Source organism: Mytilus galloprovincialis, chromosome 2, assembly GCF_965363235.1.
Source record: "Mytilus galloprovincialis chromosome 2, xbMytGall1.hap1.1, whole genome shotgun sequence".
Taxonomy (NCBI): domain Eukaryota; kingdom Metazoa; phylum Mollusca; class Bivalvia; order Mytilida; family Mytilidae; genus Mytilus; species Mytilus galloprovincialis.
In genome coordinates this window covers 8,037,566-8,059,616 of record NC_134839.1, presented here as the reverse complement: position 1 = coordinate 8,059,616, position 22,051 = coordinate 8,037,566, and the positions used below count along the sequence as shown (strand labels likewise).

The following is a 22,051-nucleotide window of genomic DNA, read 5'->3' as shown; positions in this document are numbered from 1 at the left end:
GAGCAAAGGAAAGGCTAAAATATCAAAGTTTGAAACGCCACAGCTGTCTTATGTGGTACTCTGATTTAAAGTTGTAACATTTTTATGATTAATTAAGATATTTTGTCTCAACATAACATGGTGTTGACATTACAATGTAATTGGGGTTTCAGGCGTTCGTTTTACGTCATTGGCGAAATTTTTAATCCGAAATAGATGGAAATTAATCAAATCTAATTTCATCAATCATTACAGTATGTTATCTTCATCTTACACCATCATCTGAACTCCATCATCAAACACAGTGCATATATATACTTTCTTCGAGACATTATATTTAGACAACAGGGGCGGATTCAGCCATTTTAAAAAGGGGGGTTCCCAACCCAGAGTAAAGGGGGGTGTTCCAGCTATATGCTCCCATTCAAATGCATTGCTCGGCCAAAAAAAAGGGGGGGTTCCAACCCCCGGAACCCCCCCTCTGGATCCGCGCCTGGACAATATACTTATAGTGTCTTGAAATATGAAATTTATTTGTATGAGGCTTAGAAACGGGGGAAATGCGAGATTCTACCGAGCATTTCCCCTGTTTCGTGCCGAATAAAAATAAATTTCATATTTCAAGACACTATACGTATATTGTTTTTATACGGAAATCGATAAAAATAAACCAGATGCTCCGCAGGGCGTAGCTTTATACGACCGCAGAGGTTGAACCCTGAACGGTTGGGGCAAGTATGGACACAACATTCAAGCTGGATTCAGCTCTAAATTTGGATTGTGATTAAATAGTTGACACAGCATAGGTTTCTGACACAGAATGAATGTGTTCTAATGAACTTAAAATTTTTGTTTTCTCTTAGAGCAATTCACTATGCTGTTGAATATCAATCCTCTCGTGAAATTGGGGTAAAAACTCTAATTTGGCATTAAAATTAGAAAGATCATATCATAGGGGACATGTGTACTAAGTTTGAAGTCGATTGGACTTAAACTTCATCAAAAACTACCTTGACCAAAAACTTTAACCTGAAGCGGGACAGACGGACGGACGAACGAACGGACAGACGGACGGACGGATGCACAGACCAGAAAACATAATGCCCCTCTACTATCGTAGGTGGGGCATAAAAATGTTTGAAGAAATTTTCTTTTTTATTTATGAAATTTCAAATGAGAAAAATTGAACCCAATTTTTTTAATCACATCCCCCTTTCCCTTATTCCAAAACTAATCTCAATTAAAATTTCTAATGGAGTTTGCAACAATAACTACTCATTTAAATACATCATAAAATATTAAGATGTAAAAAAAACTGCTTGTTATCACTGAATGTTATTTATTATAATTTATCAGTTGGTAGTAAAAAGTGAATATACATTGTATATTGTATATAACAAAGATTTAAGTTGATTCTGGACAAAGAAAGATAACTCCAATTAAAAAAAAATCTTGCTATTGCACAATATTTTGCAATTAGATATTTCTTGCTTACTATTCTGGACAAAGAAAGATAACTCTAATTAAAAAAAAATTTGCTATTTCACAATATTGTGCAATTAGATATTTCTTGCCATTGCGCAATACTGTGCAATTGAAAAGACTTGCTATTGCACAATACTTAATATATTATAATTTTAGATCCTGATTTGGACCAACTTGAAAACTGGGCCCATAATAAAAAATCTAAGTACATTTTTGGATTCAGCATATCAAAGAACCCCAAGATTTCAATTTTTGTTGAAATCAGACTAAGTTTAATTTTGGACCCTTTGGACTTTAGTGTAGACCAATTTGAAAACAGGACCAAAAATGAAGAATCTACATACACAGTTAGATTTGGTATATCAAAGAACCCCATTTATTCAATTTTTGATGAAATCAAACAAAGTTTAATTTTGGACCCCGATTTGGACCAACTTGAAAACTGGGCCAATAATCAAGAATCTAAGTACATTTTTAGATTCAGCATATCAAAGAACCTAACTGATTCATTTTTTGTCAAAATCAAACTAAGTTTAATTTTGGACCCTTTGGACCTTAATGTAGACCAATTTGAAAACGGGACCAAAAGTTAAGAATCTACATACACAGTCATGACAGTTAGATTCGGCATATCAAAGAACCCCAATTATTCAATTTTGATGAAATCAAACAAAGTTTAATTTTGGACCCTTTGGGCCCCTTATTCTGTTGGGACCAAAACTCCCAAAATCAATACCAACCTTCCTTTTATGGTCATAAACCTTGTGTTTAAATTTCATAGATTTCTATTTACTTATACTAACGTTATGGTGCGAAAACCAAGAAAAATGCTTATTTGGGTCCCTTTCTGGCCCCTAATTCCTAAACTGTTGGGACCTAAACTCCCAAAATCAATACCAACCTTCCTTTTGTAGTCATTAACATTGTGTTTAAATTTCATTGATTTCTATTTACTTAAACTAAAGTTATTGTGCGAAAACCAAGAATAATGCTTATTTGGGCCCTTTTTTGGCCCCTAATTCCTAAACTGTTGAAACCTAAACTCCCAAAATCAATCCCAACCGTTCTTTTGTGGTCATAAACCTTGTGTCAAAATTTCATAGATTTCTATTAACTTAAACTAAAGTTATAGTGCGAAAACCAAGAAAATGCTTATTTGGGCCCTTTTTGGCCCCTAATTCCTAAAATGTTGGGACCAAAACTCCCAAAATCAATACCAACCTTCCTTTTGTGGTCATAAACCTTGTGTTAAAATTTCATAGATTTCCATTCACTTTTACTAAAGTTAGAGTGCGAAAACTAAAAGTATTCGGACGCTGGACGACGACGACGACGACGACGACGACGACGACGACGACGCCGACGCCAACGTGATAGCAATATACGACGAAAAATTTTTCAAATTTTGCGGTCGTATAAAAATTGAAAAAAAATATTTAACAAATATTGTTAAAAAAAAATGTGTTTGGAATTTCCATCTTGGGGTATTTCCCTATGACCGTAGTCCAGGTGGCAGAACATTGACATTGTAAGGAATTAGAAAGGAAAAATGAACCTAATTAATAACATTTATTCTAATAGTGCAACAACGTTTGTAACGTTCATTTTTTAAAATTTGATAACGTCACTTTCTTACATGGCATCAATTGACAATTGATGCTATGGGACGTACGCGCAAGCGCAGACGGCATATGACAGATTTTAAATACACGTTTTAACGTTGTTTTCTGTCAGTATCATTAGAATGGACATAAAAATATTGTATTTTAAGCTCCGACGGCATCAATTTGGGATTTGATGGTCGTAAATACCCGTTTACTGTCTCCTCTAACGCGTCGCCAGTAAACTTAATTTGCGACCCGGCATCAAATCCGCAATTGTCAATTTGATGCCGTCGGAGCTTTAAATACAATACAGTTATCTCCTAAATAAACATGGTATATATAAATTACCAATTTGAAGAAATAACAAGTATGAAGGCAGGGCTTATAGGTTTGTTGAGGTTTGTTGAGGTCATTGACGTAACAAGCTAACGTTTATACGTATAGCTTTATCTGTATAGTAAAATAGCTGATTGCAGTATAAAACTTTATATAGCTATTTTGATATGAGCGTCACTGATCAGTCTTACGTAGACGAAACGCGCGTCTGGCGTACTAATCCTGGTACTTTTGATAACTATTTACAAGGCTTATTTACCTCAGGAATATAATTACCTTAGATGTATTTGGCAAATGTTTTTGGAATATTGGTCCTCAATACTCTTCAACTCCGTACTTTATTTGATCTTTTCTGGCTTCTATGGATTCGAGCGTCACTGATGAGTCTTTTGTAGACGAAACGCGCGTCTCGCGTAAATACAAAATTTAAACCTGGTATCTATGATGAGTCTATTTATACATTACGCTTAATTACAATTTATGTTCTTCCACTTATTCTTTCTTAATTAAATTCTTCGTCAATTTATCCCTTTCTGCACCCATTGTATAAAAAAAATATTCAACGTGTGGTTAATTTGATCTAAGTTCATTTTTGCTTAAAATGACGAATATTGTCTAAAGTGTATACATGTTTATTTGTCATAGTTTTTATGCCCCATTTATTGTCATTATGTTTTCTGGTCTGTGCGTCCGCTCGTTCGTCCGTCTGTCCCGCTTCAGGTTAAAGTTTTTAGTCGAGGTAGTTTTTGATGAAGTTGAAGTCCAATCAACTCGAAACTTAGTACACATGTTCCCTATAATATGATCTTTCTGATTTTAATGCCAAATTAAGAGATTTTTCCCATTTTTACGGTCCACTAAACATAGAAAATGATAGTACGGATGGGGCATCCGTGTACTCTCTACACATTCTTGTTTTTAGTTGTTTTTGTTTTCTCTTGATTCATTTTGTTAAAAAATATAGCATATTTACTATACTATATATAAAAATATTAATTTTCGCGAATTAGGGAGCTACCATTTGATTTTTATGGGGGGGGGGGGGGGGGCTAGGATGAAATTTGAAAAAAATAGGCAGGACAGGAATTTTGAATTAAAAAAAAGGCTGGATGAGACACTTGCAAAAAACAAAAGTCAGGATGACAGTTTAGGTAAAAAAAGTCAGGATAAACTAAAAAAAAAAGGCAGGACCGAATAGAGTGAAAAATAAAAAGGCAGAACAGAGATTACAACTAAAAAAAAATGGTCACGGAAATTCCAAAAAATGGCATCAGTAACGAGAGTTGTACAAATAGTGTGAATACACAGAACCCCTATCCAATTCATCTTTAGCTAAAAGTATTCATCATTTTCTAATTTATATGTACTAACAATATTCCAATTTTCTATAGTTTCGATTAAAATGTGCCAAAATCTGAGTTTAAATAGGTCGAATGCCCCAAATAAACATTCCCTGATTGGTTGAAGTACTGTGGCGTCGATGTAAAGCATAGCAAGTCTCGATATAAAGCACACGCTTCACAGGAATAAGGAGAGTTTTACAAATAATGTGAATACACAGACCCTCATTCAAATTTATGGATTGCTGAAAATAATCAAGTGTTCATCATTTTCTGTTTTGATTCTGCTAACAACATTCCAATTTTCTACAATTCCGATTTCAATATGTGAAACCCCCGCAATAAAAAAAGATGGCCTCAATGATTTAAACGCAAAGCAAAAAATTTCTTTTAATATGTTAACATCTTGAACTTCGACCCTGGGTTCAAAGGGGTTAATAAACCGATTCACAAATAGAGATCCCCTTGCGCTCAAATGTAATCCTTAGTAAAGTATACAGGCAACTTCGTTTTCAGATATATATATATATATATACTTTATCAGAAATATATTGTCATGTATCTGCATATTTACGTTTTTTATACTGAACTTTAGTCAAATTCGATTCCACACAAATTTTATTACGTAAAGCAATAGGAGTAAGAATATTTTTAGCGCCAATTTATCCAGCATTCCCTGATCATTGCCATCATCAAAATTATGTATCGTAATCATTGTGAAATTTCATTTACCATGTTTACATAGAGTTTATTAATATAGAGTAATTTTGGTAAGTATGTCTTATTAATGTTAAGGTTTTCAAAATGTGCTTCTCTAGACATTTTTGACGGTCAATTTAATCCCATTTATCTGAATATTATCCCCGATGACAGAAATGTCAACCCGACCTATTCGTGTCAAAAGTGAAACTCTAATCTATTTGATGAACTAATTTCTTATAAAACTGTACATGCATTATTTCTGTATTATTTGATAACCCAATCACTTTCACGATGCATGTTTGCATGATAATTGGTTCTGTATGAGTGAATTGTGTAGTGAATTGCAAGATCGATGCAAATTGTGACGTCAGTGAGCACGTGACATTATTATTTGTAAACAAACCAGCTCATGTAACACGTGTCTGAAGTATATATTCAAAGTGCAATCAATCTTTCAATCACTATTTTTTTTTAATTTTTGTGTCTGTTTTTAGGTTTGCATATCAGTAGTCGAAGTAAATTAGACATAGTGTCATATTGTTCATGTTCTGAGTTGTGATTTTTTATTTAAGAATTGAATGCTGCTTTTTGTAAATTTATTGGGGTGTAAAAGCGTTGACCGAAGTACATTTTGTATGAAGCGCGGAAGCGCTTCATACTTAAAATGTGCGCACGGTCAACGCTTTTACAACCCTATAAAGTTACAAAAAGAAGTATTCAATACTTATAATTACATTTTTTTTAGCTAGAATCATGAAAACACGATTTTTATCAAGTTTTCATTTAATTTACCTGTGCACTTTATTGTGGGACCTCGTGTCATCATGAATGATAAATGTTATTGTCTAATACAATTGTTTCAGGAATAGCACGTGCTGTGCAGTTAGCCAATCAGAATAACGCATTATAATGAAACATACATCTAATGTAATACGTAAGATTCAGATTATCCGTTCCGTATTTGAGGTTACCGTTAGTCTCGCCCTAGTGATAACGTTTACTGCGAGATTTTGCGTTATTATGGGCATGTTTTGTGTCCATTCGTCTCAACTCGGCCGATTCCGTACCCTCATCTAACCTCGTCCGTGATACGTAGGTTTCCATTACTGATCTCCTGTAAAGGAGGGAAATATAGTATATCAAATATTGCAATTTGATAAATCATCATGGCTGCGCCCATGAGAAAAAATAGATCCTTTGAATGACTGAATATTATCCATTTTATCATGTTTATTTTGTTTGTGAGAAAATTATGTAATCATGGATGACATTTAATACTTATGTATATAACCCGGTGGTATGATTGTGTGACATTTTTAATATTCAATTTCATTAGACATTTGTTGACATTAGTCATTCGACTTAGTTCATGTCAAGAGCCTTGAGGAAAAATATGTCTCTATAGCATTGTGAATTCAGCTGCAAGTATTTGAATATTCCTTCGAAATTGACAATGTATTGTTTAGTCACCGTATTGACTTATTCGTGAATTAACAATGAGATGTAACAAATATTAGAATCATAACAATGGTATGATCAACCATAACTCTGACACATGTATATAGTATTTATTCTCCACACTGTGCCTCTGTTTATAATTAACTCGTTTTCATTTTCTACCTGAATATATTGTATAATGGATACACCGATTAAAACTATATCAAATACTAGCAAGTGCTGTTTGTTGTGTGGTGACACTGAGAAGAGACTCCATTGCCTTACAAAACATAAAGCTTCGAATGAAGGATATACACGATCAATCGAAACAACATTAGATATAAAATTGGATTCAAGTCTGCTTGAGTTTATGTTTATTTGTGAAAAATGTGCTAATGCATGTAAACACTTCAATAATTTTAGAGGACGTGCTAAACAAAATTTAGATAATTTTATATCAAACCATACTACTTCTAGAACTAAAAGGATGCCTAAAACACCTCCTTCTGCCATGAAAATCAGTACTGCTGATCAGATTGAAAATTCAGTCGAAAAACTTAGAAATTTGAATTTAGACGAAAAGGAGAAGGGTGCTAGAGTAACAAAAAAATCCAGGCAGCAACTAAATTTTAATAAAGATCTAAATTTAGAACATGCATACTCCCAACATAATATCTTAAAACATCAGGAAGAGGATCAAGTAGTGTTATTACAGGATCATGAGTATTCCATTCCAAACATCATGGACAAAGCTCTTGAAACCAATGAAAAAATAGCCGAAGATTTTATTAAGGAAGCATGCATCAATTCTTACAACAGTCATGATGGTCTAGATCTTGATAAGCAAATTTCTTCAGTATGTAAACTTGGCAAAAGTGTGTTATTTAAGTCGAGTGCCAAAGACCTAAGTGAAAGAAATTGGTTCATAGACATAGGAAAAGAAATGCTACAACACTGTCCAGAATTTCTTTCATTACTTCTTTCAGCAATAGGTAAATTGATTTAATATACAACTGTAACCTGTAGTTTTTAATACTTTTTATGTCGCCGGACTGCATACAGGTCATTTTCCATTAGATACATGTATATAGAGATCAATAGTCACATCCACTCACTGATTTGAATCTTTCAGTTTTAACAGTAACCACTAAATGTACATGTATAAAATTGACAATGGAAATGGGGAAGGTGTCAAAGAGACAACAACCTGACCATAGAGCATACAACAGCTGAAGGCCATCAATGGGTTTTTGATTAAGCAACTAATGCACTCTGAGACTTCATTCAGCTGGCCTCAAACATGTCACTTTGTGTAAACAAATATGTATACTACATGTAGTTCAGTGATAATGGATGTCATACTAAACTCAAATATCTTCTCAAAACTCAAATATCTGACATCTTTATAGTCTTTTAATGCGATTTGTAAACCTGTTTATTTTAGAGTGATTTTGTTACCATAACTGATCAGGATAATTCTTCGTATGAGGGTTCGATTCCCTCCCTAGGTAACATGAATGCAATCGTTTAAGCTGGTGCAAAGTGGGTAAAAAGCCTAGTGACCCCACGTTGAATCTTTCCAGATCAGTTGTGATGACATTACCATTCTAAAATAAAGGCTAGCATGATGATGAGGTGTTTGTTTTCTTTTCAGTCATTAAAATCAATTAACCACTATATATTCTTGTTTAAAATAAAAAAATAATAAACAAACTTAAAGTACTGCATATGGTTATTCGTCACCAATATTTCATGTACACCATGTAAAACTATGTTGTTCTTAATACCGTAGGTGACAAAATCACAGCTGAATCAAAACTAGCAACGGTTTGCACAATATATGGTATGTTGATGCACTGCAGGAATACACGAGCTAGTGCTATCCAGAAACTGTACACTTCCTTTTGTATCAGATATCATACAGACAACAAGGTTTGTCAGAAGGCAAAATTGATTTCTTGTTTTTTTATTTATTTTGTTCTTTTTGCCTTATATGAATTATAAAAACCAGATACATGTAACAGCTGAAACAAAATGTACAAAGCAACATAAGACCACCAATTGACATTTAAAGTTTCATGTTTGCTTAGATTCAGTTCAGTTTATGTCTATTTTTGCATACTTTTATGATTATTTCCTCATGGTTTATATATATAATGAACAGTCAATTTCAACCTACAAAAATGTACTTTATTAACCTATAATGGTTTACTTTTTAAATTGTTACTTGGATGGAGAGTTGTCTCATTGGCACTCACACCACATCTTCCTATATCTATTTATAAACCTGAATAAACCTTATGGTTTCTGTTTCATATTTTATTGCATAATCCAGCTGGCAAAAACTATACATGTATGATTTTTCTAAATGAATTGATACTAACTTCATGTACCTGTTTTTTGTTCACTTTGGTATGGGCTTATCCATCAGTTTATTTTTTTTTGTTGATGTTGATTATTGCTTGATTTACTTAGGGGTCATCCGTAAGCCCCTAAAATTTTTCAAAGTGTACAAAACCTACACTTTTCTGACTCCAACCCTCAACAAGTGTACACCAACCATTTTTTATTTCAAGACCAGAATCAATCATTCTTAATAAAAGGGGACAAAGTTTATTATAGTTTAGTTTAATATACAAATTTGCATTGAAAAAAAACCTGAAACATATCTGACCATTTTATTTGAATTAAAAAAAAGCATACTGTAAAAATGTAAATAAGTACATTGTACATGTATACACCTTCGAAAAATGGTTGAAATTATGGATGACCCCTTATGTTACCATGGTTACTAATTAGGTCAAATATATTAACCCTATTGTTAATAAATTGGTCCTAATTATATAAACTTGCTGTTGATTGTTAATTGATATTTTTGTTATTTTTCTTTGATTTATAGAACTGTTTAGTATGTTGATGAAGCTGTAGAGCACAGAGGTTTGTGGTTATAAATTTATGCTTTACATCATAGAGAGGTAATGTTCTTAAATTTTCAAGAAGTTTTTATATAAACTATCATAGTAATAAAATTGTTCGCTCAACTCCTGCATTTTTGAACTAATGAATTAATGGCTATTCAATGTCAAATAGCAAGTACATTGTGATATGTATATTTTGGATCAAAATATGAAAATGGAATATGATTTTTTTTTTTATTAGACTGTTAGACAGACACATTTAACAATGTTTAACAGGATTTCATTTATGATAGTTAACACAGTTACAGTTCATATTGTTTTACATTAAAAAGATACATTTTTTGTTTCCTATTTCTTATATTATCTGTCTAATTTTGATTAAAAATTTAAAGCAATATGTCTAAAATAAAACAAAGTTTTGCATAGCATTTAAGGGTGCTTGCACATGTGAAATTTTATCCAACTTCCAAAATTTTATACATTATGCAATAAAAAACTTTAAAAAATGATCAGGATAAACCAATCTGCTGAAACTATTTTTCATTATCTTTCAGCTATTACACAGATTAAATAAAGTCCATATCACTATGTCAGATGAGTCTAAAAGGCATATCATGAAGGACTTATCAAATCATTCCGATGAAATGATCAAGGAACAAATAGCTAAGGGGAATGATGGGAAATTGAATGGGGATAACCTGGATATATACGTAACTACGAATGACATAAGAATGGACAACAAGAATAAAGATTATCACTTTTTCGCATCTGATATAACCTTTGATAGGGTAAAAATTAGCCATCTAAACAACTTAACACCAATAGGCAACGCCGAAACAATTGAATTAAAGGAAATGATTCCTTCATTAGAAGAAGATATCTCATATAAAACTGCACTTAAAGTAATACTCAGTCGAGTTATTGTAGAATACTGCGATAGCTTCAGTTGGATGAAGCCTGTAATCCCCAAACATATATCACATCCTCTTCAAGATGAAATGAGCACAAAATCTTCGATTCATTGGTTGCCAATTATGCTGAAGAATGAAGCAAAATATGCTGATTGTGTCCAAATTATGGCATCATATGAAGACCAGTTGTCAACTTGGTACAGAAAGGCAGGAAGAGGTTCTTAAATATAGTTTATTATTAAGCAAAAATGACACCCATAAGTCATTCAAATGCATAATACCAATTACATTTTACAACAATATCATTCTGAAATTTATATGAACATAAATACTTCTGCAAGATTTCATTCAAATTAAACATTTATTATAAACAACAAGTATAATAATACTATACCAATAATCAAATAATTTGACAAAGTATTGATAGGTTCACTAATTTCATACCTTTTTAAGAATTAATCTCATTCATGTGAACAGAAATATTGTTTGTATCTATCTGTATCTAAATATTTTCTTTTCAAAATGTTGTAAGTTGATGATTTCTAACGTCATTAAGGCAATTAGAAAATTTTCAAATAACAATTGTAATGTGATTTCATCAACCTAAGAAAAATTGTTGGAACAGGTGAATTTTTGCTTCAAAAACATGCATTAGTACAAATGTCTCTCTCTATCTGTTATCAATGTAAGAAAATATAAAAACAAATACAAAAGTCACATTACTGGTATGTAAACCGATCAATCAAAAAAAATTCTTTCATAAAAAGTGCAAATGAATCAATGGACAGTTATTGTGTTCAATTTCATAGTACCTTCAAATATTCTTGGAAAAGGGAATGGTAAAAAATAGAATGAAATATATACATGATATATGACTGTATAAATATTAACAAATTGAATATAAAAAAGAAGATGTGGTTTCATTGCCAATGAGACAACTGTCCACAAGAGACCAAAATGAAACAGATATTTTAAACAACTATAGGTCACCATACAGCCTTTATTGGTTATTTACATATTTATTAGATTTATAAAAAATATTTTTTAACAGGTGGAGACCTTGACAAATTACAAGTTCCAGTAGGTGGGGACCAGTTGACCAGGGTTAGACTCCAAGGAGCGAAATCCTTGAGAGCTGGAGCATTCACTGCAGAAGACAGATTAGAACATCTAACACCAATTGTTGTAGAAATGTTTCACACATTGCAAGACTTTTTAGAGGTATAATTTGTCACTAAAATAAACAAACCAGAAAATGGGACCGTATTTCCACTAGTTACAAAAATCATGATGATAAACTGAGGCAAACAAAATTTCTGATTTAATAGCTAATTTAAAAGTTTGATTGTAATTGATTTAAATCAGGTTATCTATATTATTTTAGATTTTATCAAATAACAGTCTTTTTCTCTTACAAATAGCATCTATTATTCCTTTTACTTTCTAGAAAATGTATAAGAGATTCTTTAAGACTGACAGTGGCAGAGACAAGGGGACTCTGTATAGTCTGAAACTTCTAATTCAAAGAAGCAATGTCAATGGAAAGGTCAAAAGTCGTTTTGAGGTATTTATTCAGCAGCAGTAAATGATGAAATCTTCATCTTTTAACTGTTACCAGTTAATTAATTGTTTAAAGTTAGATTTTGTACAGGAAAATCAAATGATAAAGTCAATTATGACCAGAAAGAAAAGTAAGAGTATCAGCTTTTTAATAAATCGGAACGACCTCTAATTCAGTTTGGAATATAATTTATAAAGTAAAAGAAAATTGTAACTTGATTTATTGAATTCAATTTTATTGCAATTTTTTATCTGCAGCTATAAAGGGGCATAACAGTAACTGTACGACCATCAACAATGACTGAGCAAAGCCAATATCACACAGTCAGCTATAATAGGGTTTTATTTAAGTTTTATTAATTAACAAGTCTTTTGTTTTGCCAATAAAGTTATGAAAATGTTGATGAAATATTGTGGGGATATAAATTGCTAACAATTTGGTTGATATTTTAGGCACATGAAGATTTTGCCTTAACTGTGGGATGTGCATATTTCTTAATCTTCATCATGCAACACTTTGAAATGAAAGATCTCAATGATACTCCAAAACACCCCAAAATACAGAAGAACATCAAAATGATGCATAACCATCACAAGAAGGAGCTCTGGTCTACACTTATGAACGAAATTGTAGATGAACTTGTAGAAACATTTCCAAAGCAGGTAGTCACTAACATATAATCTAATACCAAAAAAATTATAAGACCAGAAGAGACTTTTAATGGACATGATTTAGGTATGATGAGAAAAGTCAAAATTGATCAGTAAACATTCAAGTGTATTTGTTTTTAGACAAAGAAAACATTTACAAATTAATAGTACTAAACATGATAAAAGATGACATGTACAATTTCAAAGTCAATTATGGGTGTTTCTCACCACCATTTTTTTATGATAACTTTTTAATATAAAGGTAAAAAGCAAGATATTAATTCTTTCTAGATTTTTTAAACAGTAAGCCACATGTCCCTCTCCCTCTTTTCTGATCATTCTTGTTGACACAATCACTCTCCAATGAAGGTTTATATATACACAAAAAAACAAAAAAAAACTAACATACATACAAAAAAACAAGCAGTCAGTTTTGAAACCAAGGTCAATTGTAATGTACAATGGGTTTCTTGTGATAAAAATGTGTTACAAGATATGTCTGATGGCTCTATGTTATCAAATATATTATATTTTGGTGATATCTATTTTCATATTTTTTTAGGCTACACCAGTGAAACTTCAAGTGGAAATATATGGACAAGTATTTGTTGTACACAGCAAAAAGCAAGGTAACATGCTTGCCTTTGAATTATTTATTGGAGAGAGGAAATATATTGTTAACATAACCCCTGAACAGGCAGCTGCTGGTGCCAAACTATCCTTAAATGATGTAAACAACACTACCATTGTAATATCTGTAATCAAAGAAGAAGGAGATGACCTCTACAACTATGTTAACCAATTCATGCAATGGTATTTGATGATTCTAAGTTTTAAAGACACAATTTCAGAAGGAGATATCTATAGAAATAACATTAATTTGAAATTTTGTATACCGTTTTTCTTTAGCCATTCCAATTTATCCAAATACATGACAGAATGCATCGATTACATCTTAAAGACAGAGATCATGCTGTCAGAGAAAATGGCATTAAAAGTTAGAGCTAGTTCTTTTGTAAACATAACTGGAAGAAAAGGGGAAAACAAAGCAGCTGATTTGCAAAAAGAAAATCAAGTTATGGTACTTAAAGACTTGATCAGGGGTTTAGGGTCAAACAAAACCGAAAATTCTATTGTAACAATATCAAAAGCAGCACCTGTTGTGAAACAAATTTGTGAAAATGTAGATAATATGCTAGGTGTGATTGATAAGAAAACTAGACACAAAAAAAGATCTGTTGAAGACGATGTTAAACAAATAATAAAAGAACTTCAACCTTTGAAACCATGGGTAAAACAAACAGGTCGTCAATTGTACTGTTTCAAGGATATAAAAAGATCACCATTTTCCTTCAATCGAACTGAATTTGAAACCAGTGTTACAAGAACAATCAATCGACTGAAAAGAGACCTTCCACCATTACAAAATGAAGGAGATGAAGACGAAGACGAAGAAGATAGTGATGAGCAATAAATAATATTTTTTAACAAATAAAAGCAGTCAATACATCAAAGTAGACATAAACTCATTTGTTAATATTACATTCTAAAATAAGAGACTTTTGTTTAAGGGCATACAATACAGTTTTGATCCTATATTTACAAGTTCATGAAAATTTGCATATAGGCTATTTTTTACCTAATTAAATTAAATATATATGTAATAAAAAATATACTTTCATGTGCTACTTTTTTAGTAAAATAAGGTCGAAATTTTGTATATTTGCTCAAAACTCAGATTTGTGGCCGTAATTTCTTTTTTGTTATAAAGATAAACACAAATTGTTTTTTGATAAATAAGCGATAATTTCTGTATTTTATAATTATCCAAAAACATTATGCATTTTTTTATTCAGAAATAACTCATATTTATCAAATGTTCATGAATTGAGGAAAACACGTCAATTTTTGCTGCATGTTTATCAAAATTTAAAAAAATCCTCTATTTACAGTTTTATAAAATTGGGGTCACATAATCTACCTGCAAAATGAAACAATTTGCTGTTTTGAAAAATAGGGGCCCATGAACTCGTTTTCAAATTAAATCAGTTTGAATGAAAAGTCGAAAAATGCATCTTTTCCAGATATGTCACAGTTTGACGTCGCGAAAAATAACAGTTTACGTTAGAAACGTCATTACCTATCCTGTAACTGTATTGTATGCCCTTAAGTGTAATATACATGTATTAATCAATTTCTGAATTAAATCAAGGACTTTCTATACAAATGGGGCTGTAACTTTTAACGATGTCTATACAAATTATTAGACTTATCTGGTCTGTAGCTGACGTGACATGACTTTAAAGCAAATCATTTCACATTCTAGTGTTTTCTTCATAACTGCATGTATATATGCTCAAGTTTAACAAAATATTACTTTTATGAAATTTGATACATTTTGTCATTTGCAAAAAGCTGTCTTTCAAAAGGTTTCTCTGATCGTTTTTTAGATATTGATCTCTGAACTTTGAGTTATTTGTTCGTTGAATTGTACATCAGAGATACATTTTACATGTATGAAACTAAGTTTATTGTTAGGTGCTAGCTCTGAAGGGGCGGTGTTGTGAATTAGTTAAAATCAACAGAGACAAGTCCTGTTTATAGTATAGAAAGTCCCTGATTAAATCAAATATGGAAAAAATAATATGATGTTGCTGCTTCAGGAAACTACTTGAATATTAAAAAAGATGGAAAATGTGTCACTGGCACTCATACCATATATTTATTTACATTAAGATGTGCTAATCAAGGCCTTTTCTTTGTTCTAACTTAATTGCTTAAGCTGCAGAATGAGCAACATCTTTTCCTGTCACCAGCATATAATACATCATCAAATCCAAAGTATTTTACCAATAGTTTCCTGAAGCAGTTATTTTCATTTTTACAATATTGAATAACAGAACTTGTTAACCCAGCACGTGCTTTTGATAAGTCACTATTGTTAAAATACATAATAGCCTCAGCGTTTTCACCATTACGACCAGCTCGTCCTATTTCCTGCATATATTTCTCCAATGTTGTTGGTGGTCGGCAATGGATGATTCTCTTAATAGAGGGTGCATTTAGTCCCATGCCGAGGGCAACTGTTGCTAGGACCAGTCTTAATGTAGGTTTTCTCTGACAAAGGTCCTTCACAATATGTTGCTTCATAGTTTCTGGATAGTCAGAGTGATATTGAGCAAACAGTCTATTTTCAGGAATATTTTCTCCATTGTACCCATTTTCCTTAAGTTCATACTCTAAATAACGAAAATAGTATCCAAGACTCTCCAAATTTTCAACATATACAACAGTAAGAGGAAAATCACTTTGCTGCTCATATAGTTGTTCAGCTATTGGTTTTATCAGTTCATCCAATTTGTCCATTTTCCTGATATTTGGGAGTCTTCTTCTTACCTCTAGAAATATGTTGGGACGATCTGGGTTGCTGATGATAAAAGTTGTTTCCCTATAGTTCAATATTCCTTCTAATTCCTTGAGTGCCTTTGGTGTAGCGGTTGCTGTAAGAGCAAGATGTCCTGCTGTTTCAAAAAGGCAGGTTAATTCACCCAACTTCATAAATTCTGGTCTAAAGCTTTCACCCCTACAAAGAAATAAGGAAAAATTTACAGGGCAATGAATTCACTACCAGGGATTGACATGTTCTCTTATGGAATGATATATATGTGTAAATTGAAGATGAAGATTTACATGGACAAAGCTGTATCAATAAATATGTATTTCAACCTAATATTCATGCATTTGTTAACTTTTCTTTGTGTGGAAAGAAATTGTTTGTTATTGATTATTTATCAATTGATATGATTGCTTACTTTCATTTTCTTTTTCAATTGAAATTAAAAGAATTGACTTTTTTATTTTTTATACATGTACAATATGGTTTCCTTATGGTTCAGGTGTGCTATGTCATGTAAGTGAAGATTCAGTTTTTTCTTCTTGTTTTTGTATATTGCCACTATTTGTTAAATTGTATATTAATTCAAAGACAAAAAAAATGCCAACAGCCTCATTGATAAAAATGTTAACATTGTAGCTGAGAATTTCCATGAAGTATCTGGAAATAAAACTCATATCTTTGTTATGAATGATTTTGATTTTTTTTTACTTATATACATGTACTTTAGAGCCGAATTGTTAACAAAACAGAGCAGAAAACTCAACACATATGTAACTAACTACAATAATTACAGAATTTAGAAAATGTCAAATATCATCATGATCATACATGTTATGTCTTTGGTTTCAATTATTTGTTATTATAAATTCAGATATTATATTGCCAACAAACTGATCAAGACTCAACGCGGGGCCACTAGGCTTACTACCCACTTTGCAACCAGCTGAAATGTTTATGTACATGTATGTACATATGTTACCTGGGGAGGGAATCGAACCCTCATACGTTGAATAACCCTGATCAGTTTTGTTAACAATATTATTCATGAATATAATAATGCAACTGTATTTTAAAAGAAATAAGACTGGGCCAGTCTGGGGCTGTTAAGTACAATTTCAGTGGGTTTCTACAAATTGTCTTCAATATAAAATATAACTGATGTAAGCATAAGAGATCAATAATTGAAATTGACAAAGTTTGTTTTTCTAAATTATTCATACCACTCTGAAATCATGTGTACTTCATCAATTACTATGCAGCAAACATCTGTCTGATAGACTTCTGATCTCATTAACTTCCCAAATTTCTTATTAGAAAAAGTTTCTGGATGCACATATAGGATTTGGTACTCTCCTTTTTGTAGTTGTTCAAATGGCACATCTGTTTCCAAATCATTTTCAGTGTCATCATCTTCCTCAAAGGTTATTCCTTTGGTGCCTATTTTGTAGGATAAAAAATGTGGATTTTATTTTTGTATCAGATGAATTTCACGAAGGCATTAAACACTTTTGAAATCTAAAAATTGTAAGTTAAATTGAAACTGCAAATCAAACATCATACCTGTGTATATTTGATACATGTACAAATATGTACCTGTCCAAATTTCAAAGTCACAAAGTTATTACCTGTTTTTATTTGTTGCTGTATTGGATATTTGTTAGGGTTTATAGTCTAGTATTTTGAATATACATGTAAAGTGGTCAAATATAGAGGTTTATGTGTTATTCAAGTGCTCACTACAGGTGAATTTACACTGTAGACATTGTTAAACATCATTTGAACATGTACTGCTCTTTATTTTAATATTTGTAAAATAAACACAATTGCACAAATATTTTTTTTTTATCTATAAGATGTGGTGTGAGTGCCCATGAGACATCTCTTCATCCAAATAACAATTTAAAAGATTAAACCATTATAAGTCAATGTACGGCCTTCAACATGGAGCCTTGGCTCACACCGACCAGCAAGCTATAAAGGGCCCCATAAATACTAGTGTACGTAAAACCATTGATACGGGAAAACCAGCGGTCTTATCTTTATAAAAAAAAAAGAGAAAATATATCCATCCATTATCATGACAATGTAACACAATACAGCTAATAAATCATTCATCTAGAATTTTAATTATGAAATCTTAAAAAAAGAAAGAATTACGAACGTAGTGAATCTGTGAGCAGCAATGTATTGTCATCTACACACCTGACCTTGATCATACATGTAAAATGTTAATCATTGAACGAATGTTATTTTAATTTTCAGAACACTTAATTATACTACAAGTATTCATATTCATATTCTTGCGGCGTTTCAGACCTATTGGTGGCCTTTGGTTGTTATTTGGTCAGATTGACTTCAATTGTCAATGGTTCTTTAATATGTTATATTCATTTTGGCTTTTCTCTAGACTATATTTTTTAAAAACACATGAATTGGTATCCTAAGAAATTGTATATGAGGGTAGTAATGAGAGTATGTGACCTTTAACAGTAAAACTTCTTACCAAATGACGTTAAAGGTACACAAATGTATTTGTTGGTGCATGATGATGAAACGTCCACTTTCCATGAGACATTAAAAAAATCTACTGATTTTGATGTGCCACTTTAACTTTTTACAAAAAATGACAGCAAAAATGACTATTTCAGACCTCTGAAAAATCATGATGAGGATATACATGTAGATCTAAGTAAAATTTCAACCAATTTAACGCTAACAGTAGCTGAAAATGACCGTTTGACGTCAGACAGTAAAGGGTATTACTACCCTCATATATGTATCCATAAGTCAGTTAGGGTACTACATATTCAAGTAATTTTTATTTACTTGAAGAATTAAAAAAAAATATACACATATAAGTAAATTTGTAGGATACTTATACAAGTGAATTTTTTTACTTATATAGGTAAAAAAATATATTGCCTGAGTTAGGTCCCTTAGACATTCAGATTTTTTTAATTGTAGAAGTAATAAAGTCATCCTATCTTCTCTTATTGAATTCTTGGGATTTCTTTGCTCTAATAGAATTTTTAATTATCTGCTCTTTGCAGATGTCTTTACAAATCATTTCAGTGCAATTTCATGGACAATGAAAATCCCATTAGTCTGTTATCTTCAGAACACTGCTCAGGCCTAAATTAAAATATTGTTTGTTTCCCCAATCCTGACCCTGCCAAGCCAGGTGTGGGTAGGTAGGTAGGGAAATAATTTTATTTTTCCAAAAAGCTTGAATATTATCAGACGATCCGGCAAGCCTGAAAATCCAAAATGAATAAAATAGTATTTGACTTAGTTTTGACAATAAAATTTGATGAGTAGCACCAATTTTGCAGGGTCGGTCGGGATTGGGGAAACAAACAATATTTTATTTTAGGCCTCATTTACAAGCCCCCAATGAGCAATTTTTGAAGGCCTTGTGCAAATACTTAAGATCTTTGTGCAATCAGTTGGAAGCAGGACAAGTTGCCCCACTGGCAAGTCGCCCCACACCTAATCGCCCCACTTTAAAAAAAAACCCGCCCAAACCTGGATTACCAAATCGCCCCACTTTTTAAAAAATCGCCTGATTTTGCATCTCAAAACTTGAGGATTTTTGTGGGATTGTAAGAAAAATTATACAAGTAAATTTTTAAGGAAATTAAGGGCAGCTTATTTATTCACTTATATATGTATATTTTTTTACTCTATCAAGTAAATAAAGTACACTTGTCAGTGTTCCAGCTAGGATTTCAGATTGGCAGGGTGCCAATCCTGAAAAAGGGCATTTAACGCGTGATATGATAATATGAAAAGGGCATGATTTAATAAAAAAAATTATCAAAAATTGTGTTTATTCGTTGAATCACAGGTTATACAAGAACAACATCATTAGCCCATCTAGAACTCTATCTTTCTTATTATGGTTTTCAACTTTCTGTCATTACGTTTCCTCCATGAAACTACGGTTAACATTGCAAATTGTGCCCAAGTTGTTGTATGCACATTTTTTCAAAGATAATTGCCTTCTGACCGATTCTATTTGAATGAATTAATGTTGATGATCATATATGACCAATCCGATAAACGGATAACCTATAACAACAGATTATGACACCAGTTGTAACCGTTGATTAGCTTGGGGTCGTAAACAAAGTCATAAACTTTTCCCCAGGTAAAATTCAGTAATTAGCGTATCATTTCAATACGAACATGTTAATATACAATCGATCTTCAAAAAAGACTGGAATTTGGAAACTGTAAAAAGGGCACAGGGCGACACTTGGAAAAGGGCGGGCGCCGCACCCTCTGAAAACGGCCTAGCTGGAACACTGCAGTTTTACAAGTAGTACCCCTGACTGTAAGTGGGTTTGTAGTAGTTCTATTGATAAACATTACAAAAATACAAATTTAAAATTTATGTTTTATTCTACATTTCATGTACATGCTTAATACGGCTATTTTTCTGTCATTACTGGATATCACACAAGTTCCTGTAAAATTTTGACCTCATTATACACAATATCTGACACTACAATGGAATAGTGATTGTTGTTACCGTAAAAAATTTAAGCGGATAGAGTTAGCCATGTAAAAGCTATACATTGTACATATAGAGACTAATATTATTTGTATGTGCGCTGTACTACACAAACTACACTATACCTGAAATGTTTAAGCTACATGCTTTTATTCCTTTTTTTCGAAGACTGAGTACTTGATCTTGCATTAAAGAATTCAGAGGAGAAGCAACCAGAACGGTCATTGGTTGTTTTCTATCAAGTTTCTTTTGAAAAAACCAAGGTAAAATCTGGAAGATCAGGCTTTTACCATAGCCAGTCGGCAACACTGAAATGCAGTCTTTGTTGAAATACAACGCCTTTAATGTTTCCAATTGCTTCTCTTTTAAAATTATATCTGACGATGAGCATGATGAGAATAATCCACTTTCAAGTTTACAAAATTCGATACAATCTTCAAAGGAAGCCATTTTGAAAATTTAACCTTCCACTAGAGGTAAACCGTCCATCTTCCGGCGAAGAAATGTAAGGCGTAGACACATATCACTTACCGTATTACAGCCGAGGGATAGAAGGAGAGTAGCGGATTCTACCGAGGATTGCCGAATGGTTTTGTGTCAAAACACATGTATAAAATGTACGTCATGTAAAATTATTATGATAGTTTTTGAGCGGTAAAGCTTCGAAAAGAAGCATGGTGAATTTTCACTGCATAGCGGAGGGTTGCTCCAACGATTCACGAAAGAAACATAATGCTGTAAAGTATCCTGATATGATTTTAAATGGATGTATCGTCGACTTTCATCAGGTTGGGAATAACCCTAATTGGGATACTATATCCCAATTGGAGTATTGTATCCTAATTGAAGTATCTATGCATATCCTAATTGGGGTATCAAACCACTCTTTCCCTGTTCTCAATCTCAAATGAAATTCCCGCACTTTTTTACAACCCCAGTGTGTAAATTCATGAACCGTGCAAAAAGTTGTATATCTGGATTTTGCTGACAGATGCTGCATTTTGTTCGTGCATATCGTTTTGGTGGCAATTTTAACAACATCGGACTATAAAACGCCATTTTACCTGAATAAAATACCATTATTTTGTCTGTTTTTTCATGACCGACATCTTCACAACATAGTCTCGATCACCCAGACGCATTATGAATATGGCACTGGCTACGGTTACATGGAAATGTAACAATAATAAAGATATTATTGTTACATTGGAGACT

At 32.2% G+C, this 22,051-nt stretch overlaps 4 protein-coding genes across 4 annotated transcripts in view; 2 read left to right on the top strand and 2 right to left on the bottom strand.

The window, feature by feature from the left end:
* LOC143062798 (uncharacterized) overlaps positions 1-22,051 on the bottom strand; it is a 528,850-nt gene that overhangs the window by 102,688 nt on the left and 404,111 nt on the right. The window lies entirely within an intron of this gene.
* Positions 6,491-8,321, top strand: LOC143062099 (uncharacterized). Its single transcript, XM_076233919.1, has one exon. The coding sequence runs from the start codon at positions 7,083-7,085 to the stop codon at positions 7,887-7,889; it is 807 nt and encodes a 268-aa protein (XP_076090034.1). The 5' UTR covers positions 6,491-7,082; the 3' UTR covers positions 7,890-8,321.
* LOC143062794 (uncharacterized) lies at positions 9,738-14,404 on the top strand. Its single transcript, XM_076234582.1, has 6 exons — positions 9,738-9,820; positions 10,356-10,929; positions 11,764-11,933; positions 12,160-12,276; positions 12,726-12,935; positions 13,486-14,404. The coding sequence occupies exons 2-6, from the start codon at positions 10,389-10,391 to the stop codon at positions 14,395-14,397; spliced, it is 1,950 nt and encodes a 649-aa protein (XP_076090697.1). The 5' UTR covers positions 9,738-9,820; positions 10,356-10,388; the 3' UTR covers positions 14,398-14,404.
* On the bottom strand, positions 14,066-21,385 carry LOC143062795 (uncharacterized). The gene is made up of 3 exons (XM_076234583.1): positions 20,962-21,385; positions 17,541-17,757; positions 14,066-16,506 (listed from the first exon to the last, which is right to left on the bottom strand). Exons 1-3 carry the CDS (start codon positions 21,284-21,286, stop codon positions 15,693-15,695), a joined length of 1,356 nt encoding a protein of 451 aa, XP_076090698.1. The 5' UTR covers positions 21,287-21,385; the 3' UTR covers positions 14,066-15,692.